At 35.9% G+C, this 9,191-nt stretch overlaps 1 protein-coding gene across 1 annotated transcript in view; it reads right to left on the reverse strand.

Moving 5' to 3' along the window:
* The window catches only part of clip1b (CAP-GLY domain containing linker protein 1b), a 39,859-nt gene that overhangs the window by 20,161 nt on the left and 10,507 nt on the right, over positions 1-9,191 (reverse strand). Inside the window, exons 11-13 of the mRNA XM_013909044.1 lie at positions 7,636-7,693; positions 7,455-7,552; positions 5,947-6,021 (exon numbers count right to left, since the gene is read on the reverse strand). Of these exons, the coding sequence (XP_013764498.1) occupies positions 5,947-6,021; positions 7,455-7,552; positions 7,636-7,693 (231 nt within the window). The remainder of the gene's footprint in view (positions 1-5,946; positions 6,022-7,454; positions 7,553-7,635; positions 7,694-9,191) is intronic.

The raw sequence follows: 9,191 nt of genomic DNA on the forward strand, positions 1-9,191 counted from the left end.
TGAAATAGGGCCCAGATGTCAGCCTAATGTGTACCTCAATCAAGCCATGTAATAACAACAATGTGCCGGAACATAATAGCACAAAAGTAACATGACGAAACTCTGTTCAGACAGTGAATGGACTGATTCTTATGTAGCGCTTTTCTACTCTCCCGGATTACTCCAGGTACTCTATACAACATGCCACATTCACCCAATCACACACTTTCTCTAAACCGAGTGCTTCCTAACTACATTCATACACATTCACACTCTTTACATGCAGACTGGAGAAACCAGGGATCGAACCACTAGCATTCCGATCAGTAGGTGACCTGCTTTACCTCCTAAGCTACAGCCACCAAGTGGTAAACATGAGTAAACCCTCACTAGGTTTTGGATAAAGTGTACACTCACAAACCTGTCAAACCAGCATTTGAAACACTGGCTACCATAGCAGTATAGTATTGCAACGTGGCATTTGGGTCTTCTAACTAAAACAGGAAAACAGGAACATAAATAGTGCCATCATTGCCAGACCTGGCCCACATCTGGTTGACCTACACCCTACCATGACACCAGTCAGTCAGAAGTGCCAATTGATGCTGTATCCAGGGAAGACCTGTTTTCTATGAGCCTGGGCCACATAAACCACACCACAATCGGGCCAGATATGGCATGCCATTACATAAACAGTGCCATCTATGCCAGACCTGTCTGCTATGTGGGTATTTGTCTATAATGGCACACGGCAAAAATATCAGAATTATTGTTTCATGTCGTCTATAATGTGCCAGTATGAATCTATATTTTACAGGACACAATGCAGACAGAGAGGCCAGGGTAATTTAGAAATGGAGTCATGCTGTTTAAAAGGCAGATCTGCTCCATCCCTGTTATTTACAGTACTCTTTAGTCTTTACGGGACCGTGTGCCACACCATTTTCCTTTCAAATGTAACAATGTATGCTAGAGGTGGGAATCACTATACAACTCACGATACGATATTATCACAATACTTAACGCACGATACGATATTATTGCAATTTTTTAAAATATTTTGCGATATTCAAATTCTGTACATAAAGGTGAACTTTATCAATATTCATTTTATCTAATATCAAAGTCTCACACTCAGTCTTTCTCTCATTTCAGTCAGTTTTATTGTTGACAAACTGAACGGTTTGTATTACAGTCTAGTCCAACTTAACTGAATGCAACCATCTGGTATAATTATAGCTATTCTGAACTATGCAATTTATGAAAACTATGCAGCCCATTCAGCAACTGAAGACTTTGAAAGTAAATTAAAACAAAATATAATTTTACATTAAATAAAAAAAGTTTTAAACTTAATTAAAATAAAACATGTCTTAAATTAAAATAAGTAAACTGTCATGTTTATTGCTGTCAAAAAAAAAGTTAAACACATTTGGACAGTGAAGGAATGTCAGGATTCTTGCTCAGAAAAAGGAGCTGATCAACATGCTCTGAAGTCAGAACAAATTGTTTGTAACAAAATATCGATTTCTGCTGTCCCTGTATCGATACATTATTAGCAAACAAAATATCACGATACTACACAGTATCGATTTTTTCCCCCCACCCCTAATGTATACTATGTACAGTCATGTGGAAAAGAAAGTATGCCCTATTTCAAGTTTTTCAGGTTATAATAAAAACAGCATCTGCTCCTTAGAAGGTCTTAAAACAAAGCTGAAGTAGATCCTTACTGTTTCCATAGGAATTAAAAGGGTAAATAACAATCAGGTGCTGCTAATCAAATAAACTAACTGATCATCAGCAAGAGCGGGATGAGTATGAGCTTTGGTAGTTTGCTGGACTGAAGCACTTAGTCCATGTGTTAACACAATGCCAAGAAGGAAAGACATCACCCGTGATCTTGATCTTTCTAAGAGTGGACATCCTAAAAAAATGTATTCAAAGGTCAGACTGTAATATTCAGAGAAACTGCAACATCTCAGACTCTACAGGTCTCATAAAGCATGTTAAATGTTAAAACTGATAACAAAAGGTTAGTATGTCTTTTTTCCCAAAGTGTTCCCAGGAAAAAGGCTCTTCTCTCACACATGACAGCACAGATTAGGTTTTCAAAGCTGCAACTGAACAAACCCCAAGACGTCTGCAACACAGACAAGTCTAAAATGAAGATGTCCATGAAGTTGGTCATAATGCACAGTAACATACTCAGTGAAGACCAAACACAGCATATCAGCACAAACGCAAAAACAGGTAATGCTACTCTTTCAGAATATTTGGGACTCTTTCATAAGTAACCTAAAGTGATAAGACCTCTGTGTTGTGTTCCTGAGGATCTGTCTATAAAAAGCCTCTTGTGATTTTAATTTGGTGCTTTTAAATTTGTTAGGCAGCTGAACGAAAAATAACATGCTTAATTAGAGAACTGCACATTAAGATGATCTGCAGTCAGCCCCTTTTTTCTTTTTCCTTACTTTTCATCTCTGTATACATATTAGAATGCTCAGAGTAGGAATTAATTCAATGAAGATATTAATGAAAAAAAAAAACTATAATAAGTTGGACACAACACAAAACAGACTGGTCTCAAGTCAGTTGTTTATACTGATGCATACTGATGTAATGTTGCCATCACACACACACACACACACACGCTCACACAGCAGCTCACTCTGACATGTGCAGTGTTACATCACTACCTACAGCATCATGGGTGAGTGGAGAAGGGAGCTAGACGTAAGAGCATCTCTGCTGAATAATTGCTTGATCACGTGAGTGTTAGTTTTAGTGCACAAAGTCAGATTTCTCCCTCCTGCAGCTACCAAAAAATTTGGAATTAAAATATACACACGTGAATTTGATACATGCTACTATTCAGCAGTGCTGGCAAACAGAAAGAAAGCATCCAAAATGTAACATTTATACTGAATTAAAACATCATCGATGAAAGCTTAAATAATTTACACAAAGAGGAGTTGAACTGTGCAGGAGGTGCTTATTTTGAGTGCTCACAGTTCTAATTATGTAACTTCAAAATGACTAACATTTACTACATAAATAACCAACAAGGTAAAATTCTATTTTAACCTTTAGAATGACTAACAAAAAATATTTTACGAAAACTGCATAAAATATTATGTACAACATATTAAAATAGAAAATATTACGTAGTTAAATCTATGTAGAAATTTAATTTGTATATTTATTAAATTATTAGGGATCCTTCGTCCTTTTAGAGACAACTGACACCAAATGGACCTTAGCTAAAAATATGTATCCATTTGCAAAGCTCACCATGTCTCAATGGTAGAATAACACACTGAATTGTCAATTTAAACTTGCTAATTAATGATTAGCAGAAACATTGTAGTTTTATGTTTAAGTCTTAGTTTTAGCTTTTCAATTATTATAATGTGGGTGGTATTTTTGCAAGACTTATTATAGGTATTATAATACAAACATAAAACTTCATGTAGTGCCGATATTTCAGTCACAATAATTATCTGCAGCAACCTGCTATCTTCACATTTAAGCACACTGACAAAGACAAAAACTGGAAATTTCATAAGCACACAATATTTCAGTTATTTTTTGTCTTTTTCAATTGCCAGTTTTTTATTTTTATTTTAGTTAAAGTGTTTTTTCATATCTAGTGTTGCTGTTTAGCTTAGCTTCAGTTAAATATAGCTAAGTGGAGAGCAAACATGCTACCTCTCCTGGACCATGAAACCCTCTTTAGAGAATCAGAGAGAAAGTGAGAGCAGACATCCGATAGAGAAAGAGTGGGAGAGAGGACAGAAAAAAATGGAGATTAGGCAGGGGTCATAGATGACTTAAATCATGCCAAGCTGGTGTTATATTATATACTCAGTTTAAGTTGACTCGAGTATATAAACTTGCCACTGGAGTAACAGGGGTTTAGAAACAAGCCATAACTTGCTTGTCATCAGTATGCACATACAACTTTGATTATATATGTAATCATGTTCTTATAATGTTAATTTAAGTGTCTCTTTTTCTGCTTACACTAATAGGATGGTATTTTAATTATCCATGAATTCATCAAGTAACAAACGGTATAGAAAGGAAGCTGTGTTCAAATTCCTTCAGTACTTCTCTGTAAAACAGTGGGAGAGTACAGCTGCAGTGCTGATCAAAGTGTGTAGGAAAAATGCTGGGCCAATAAATTATATAGTTTATGTCAAACATAAAGCATGTTTATGTTCATTTTCCATTTCCTACTCTAATCTCCTGTGCATTTCTTTTGTAGTGAGGAGATTCGCCATCTGGAGCCCACAGGCAAGCTGACAAATAGCAAAGATGAACATGCATTATTTGAGCAAGAGCCATGCAGTGAATGATCCTCTGCATGTGGAGTGCAAACGGAGGAGAGCTGCTGAGTATAAGATAACAAAAATATAACGTTACAGCTGAAAGTGCAAGTCGCAAACACAGGAAAGCATAGAAGGAGGAAATACAACAAGAGGGATGGACTGTAGTATTTCATGGGTGGCTGATTAAATACGATGACTGGCCCAATCACATGCGGTCGGTGTGGGAATGTTGATGTGAATATGTAACAAAAACCCTGCAGGCTACAGAAGCTGAACTGATGTGCATGTGCAAGTTCTTTCACGGGGTTGTGGCGACATGAAGTAGAACACAAGCATGTGACACTGAAACTGTACAATACCAACAGCAAAGGGTCAGAGATGGATTAAAGAGTGTTTGCTGCTCTAATGCATAATTCAATAATTAAAGGAATTCCTGTTTACAACCAACACATCCACTGTGTCATAGTTGATAGTTTTTGCTATTTTAATTTCATGCAACAAACAGCAGCCACAAAGAACCAATGCTTAGATGCTGGTGTAGCTCTGACTGTTCATTACTGGTTATAAATGCCATCGACCTGCCAGAGACTACAGATTAAAATTAATTAAATCCTTAGATTCATGAAGAATTACTGGTATTTCATTTCAATTTGGACATATAATTAATTATTATGAAAACTAAAATAAAGGGTAAATAATTTTTTAAAAAGTGTAAATAATAATAATAATAATAAAAAAATTAGATCCGGAGGGCACACTGTTTAACACAGTTTTGCTCATGTTTACATGAACTACTCCTATGTTACAAAGTTGGGGTTGGTGATGCTTCTCCCACTTTTTAAGTGAGAAGCACAATTCAAGGGGGCATTCCAGTTGATTTAAACTAAAAGGTAGGATTTCTGACTTCCCACTTCAAATGGAACGCAGCACAAGATATAGTTAAGCAGCTCTGATCTGCCCTACAAAAGGCTTATGCTCAAGCAATTGCAGTTGCTGGAGCATAAAGGCTAATGTGAGATATTGTTTCAACAGCCAAACGGTGTTAGTCTTCATTCCAAAAGTCTATTAATAGAGGAATCCGTTAAATGTTGAAGAGGAAACACATTACTTTAAAATATATTTGGCAATGCTTTTACAAGCTATTTTGGGAAACGTTGTTGTCGCCTCGATCTTGTCAGCATCAAGCCTATATGCAAAATTTTTGCATTTTCATAAAAAATAAAAAAATAACATAAAGACAGCTATAGAAAATATTTTCAACTGATTGATTAGCTGCAGCCAAGAACATCTGTTAGAGACAGTCATCATGTCGGGTGACACAATCAATGGCTCAAAATAAGAAACTGCTTTGGTTTGAAACAGCTTGAACGTATTGGAATTTCTATGGTAATTTTGCCTCCATTCTGTAAACTCTGATCAGTGCACACAAAGTAGAATAGCAAGTGCAGTAACTATCAGGGAGGCAGGGCTCAGCTAACAGCTAACACTGGTGAAAGAGAAGATAACAAGACCAAGGGATAGAATAGAACTTGTAAAACCACTGTGTTGACCTCAGTCACAGCAGTGTGTATCCACAGTATCCACAGGTGATAAACATCATCCCACATATGTCCAATGAAAGCCCTCTGCTCACCTGTGTCTCCAGTGTCCTATTGTCAAGGGTCAACTGCTCCAGCGAAAAGGCCAACCTCTCTGACTTTTCAGTGGCCTGGAAAATATAATGCAGCCAGTATGAGATGTATGTTATAGTACAGAAAGAAATGCACATGTTTAACAACAAGCCTATTTTCCCTCTGGATATATAAAAACGTTCACATACAAATTTTTTCATTAATTATTCACTAAATGACACTTTGGGTTAAAAAAGCTACCAGGTAGAGTGCACGTCACACTCTGTGGTAGATTTAGTCACTGTAGAGTTAATGCATACACCTTCCCTGAGTCTTGTTTCTGTTTTGGATAACTAAACAAACCACTTTAAAAAAAAACTAAGTACAGAGTCAAACAGAGTCATATTAGCACTCAAAAACAGTACTCTATTAATAGAACAGAGCGATTAGAACTCATTAAGGATGTTGGCTAAAAAAGGAAAGTCAGCCTCAAGATTCTCCTGCTGTTTCACCCTTACATTAATCTCTAATGGGTTTCTTGAAGCATGAACAGAAGTATGAAAGCTGTGGCTTTAGGCAAAAAAGAACTGCAAACTGTCCGGTCTACTTTCAGAAACAAAAGCAGTAGAAAAATAGACTACATGCATTCAGCAGATTTTCATTAGCAGTCTAGTCTAGTTTTTCAAATTTTCATTGCTGCATTTATACATTTTCTCCCACCATGTTTGATGTGTAAAAAAAAAAAAAAAAAATCTGAAAAAGAGACCACTGGGAATGTAAAAGTAGTAAAGGAACAAAAGTCTTCTATAGGAATTGTTGTAGCACTGTTTCATAATCTGGAGCAGGCGCCACGTTGCGGAAGCTGCCATGTTGCCCCACCATCTTGAATATTGTTGCCTATATGGGCGTTGTTATTCCACCTAATTGCGTTTTATACAGTATATGTGGCTAGAGATCGGCCACATGCGTAGTGTGCCTTAATTTAACAATAACAGATAGCTCTTTAAAACTATCTCTCAAAAAAAAGCAGCAACTGTAATTCCTCTCAAAATGTATGGAAATAATACTGTGAATAGTCAACGGTAACTTTATTGTCCCCAAACACAACAAACACACCAGACACACACACACAAAAAAAAAATTCATGGCAATAAAATTATAAGAAATTACAAGATGTACAATTTCACTCATAAATTCAATTAAAATGCCCAAATTACCAAGATAATCAGTCACAATAAATTGTTAAATGAACCGTTTTACTTATCAGTAATTTGTATCAAATTAGGGTTAATATCTTGCCAACTTTTCTTTCTAGAGAATTACTATGAAATTACTCTAAATATTTCTTTTTATTTTGTACCGTGTTAGGACAAATGTTTGGATTGTGGGTATGGCCTTTTACAGTCAAATGAACAGATGTAAATGTAAATGTAATACAGTAAAAAAAAAAAAAAAATTAATTAAAATCAAAAGTGAGTAACGTCAAACTGAACCTCTTGAATAAGTGTATTTTGTACATGTGCACACCTACCTGTGTCAGCTGGGCTCTCAGCTCTTTCTCCCTGGAATGATTCTCCTCCTTCAGGGTCTGGTAGTCTTTCGTTGAACGCTCCACAATCTGCTCCAATCCTAACAGAAAAGAGATAGCAGCTTTAACAAATCACTCACTGAAATGAGAATAAAGGTAGCAGATATACAGCAGATATGTTTACCTTGCATTGTCTTTGCTGCTTTCCTGTTCTCCTCCTCAGCTGTCTCAAGTTTTTCTCTCTGAAACGGAGAGGCATCAGCTTGACCATGAGCTAATCACTCAAACAGCAGCATTCTTGAACCTTGAGCTAACCAGGGAATAATGACTGGCTCCAGAAAGCATACAAGGTTGTTGGATGAAATTCTGCTCTCAACGATCCTCACAAACAAAAACACAGAGTGATTAAATAAGACGAAGCTACAGCTCCACGAACCACCCGCACAAACATTGCACTTCATTTGGAAGATGTGCTGAAGAGTTTAAGCACAACTCATGTTCTTGCTTTTCTGTCAGTGATAATAGCAAAACGACTGCCTCTGTAACATTATTGTGACAATTCAGACCAAAACATTACTATAATAATTTTAACTTTTATTTTTGTGATTGATTCATGTTTCTTGATTTTTGGCACAATCGCCAAAATATCCACTTGCATATTTACTTAGAGTTAATTCTCAAAGTAAATAGCCCTGTACATCAATACAGCAACAGTTACTGAGGATTTCTTTCTTTTATTATACAGCACAATTATTTCCATGTGTTCCTCATGCTTGCTCCATATGGAACATATTAATTGTTTTGTCTTTGAATCTTTAGAGATGTTTCCCAATAGGTCTGGCATTTTCATTTATTATATATGCACTCTTGTGAGCGATGACAATATAATATTCACTTACTAAACAGTCACAATCTATTCATCCTGTGTACCAGCTAAATGATCACCTTTTAAATGTCTACACCAAAACTTCCTCCAGCTATTTTGATGAGACAGGCCTTATGTCAAATTAGTAATTGCTGTTCAAAGTTAAAAGATCAAATTTAGGAGTTAAATGTGCTCTATATCCTGACACCACCATTTTCTATTTAAATGCCGTTGAATTGAATGGGGTTAACAGGATGAGAAAGCTGTATCGCTTGTTTGTTTTAGCCAAACATCTGTGGTCTTTTTATAGATGCCTCATCACTCCAGCCACTCACGCACACACTCAGACCTTTTGCACTGCTTCCAAGCACTTTCTTCTCCAATGTCTGCCTCTCTAGTGTTTTGTACACATTCCTCTTGTATAGTGTATATATTGTATTATATATAATTCTCCTGTCTGTTATTTATTCCTGCATTCCTGTACAGTTGGCGTGGAGCACCCATAATTTCATTGTACATGTGCAATGACAATAAAGGGCTGTTCTATTCTATTCTTTTCTTTTCTATCCTATTCTATTGTCAGTAGGCAAACTGAATAAGCTGTCAGTAAGTACTGTTTGTTGAGTTCATACAGTAAGCCACAGGTAGCTGAAGAAGTAGTTTTTTAACAATGAACAACTAAGAGCAGTTCATTTCTCACAAGATTTAATAAACAGTTTATTTTAAAAAATCTATAAAATTAATACAATTATTTTATGGGTCAGGCTTTGAAGGGTTAACATAATCACAATAATTGCATTAAGAAAAAAATAATATACAATCAAGATTTAAAAATTAATTTTAATCCTGATCCTAATATATAAAGTGTTAAGAAT

Source organism: Pundamilia nyererei, unplaced genomic scaffold (genome assembly GCF_000239375.1).
Source record: "Pundamilia nyererei isolate P.nyererei 1_Seehausen unplaced genomic scaffold, PunNye1.0 scaffold00002, whole genome shotgun sequence".
Classification (NCBI taxonomy): Eukaryota; Metazoa; Chordata; class Actinopteri; order Cichliformes; family Cichlidae; genus Pundamilia; species Pundamilia nyererei.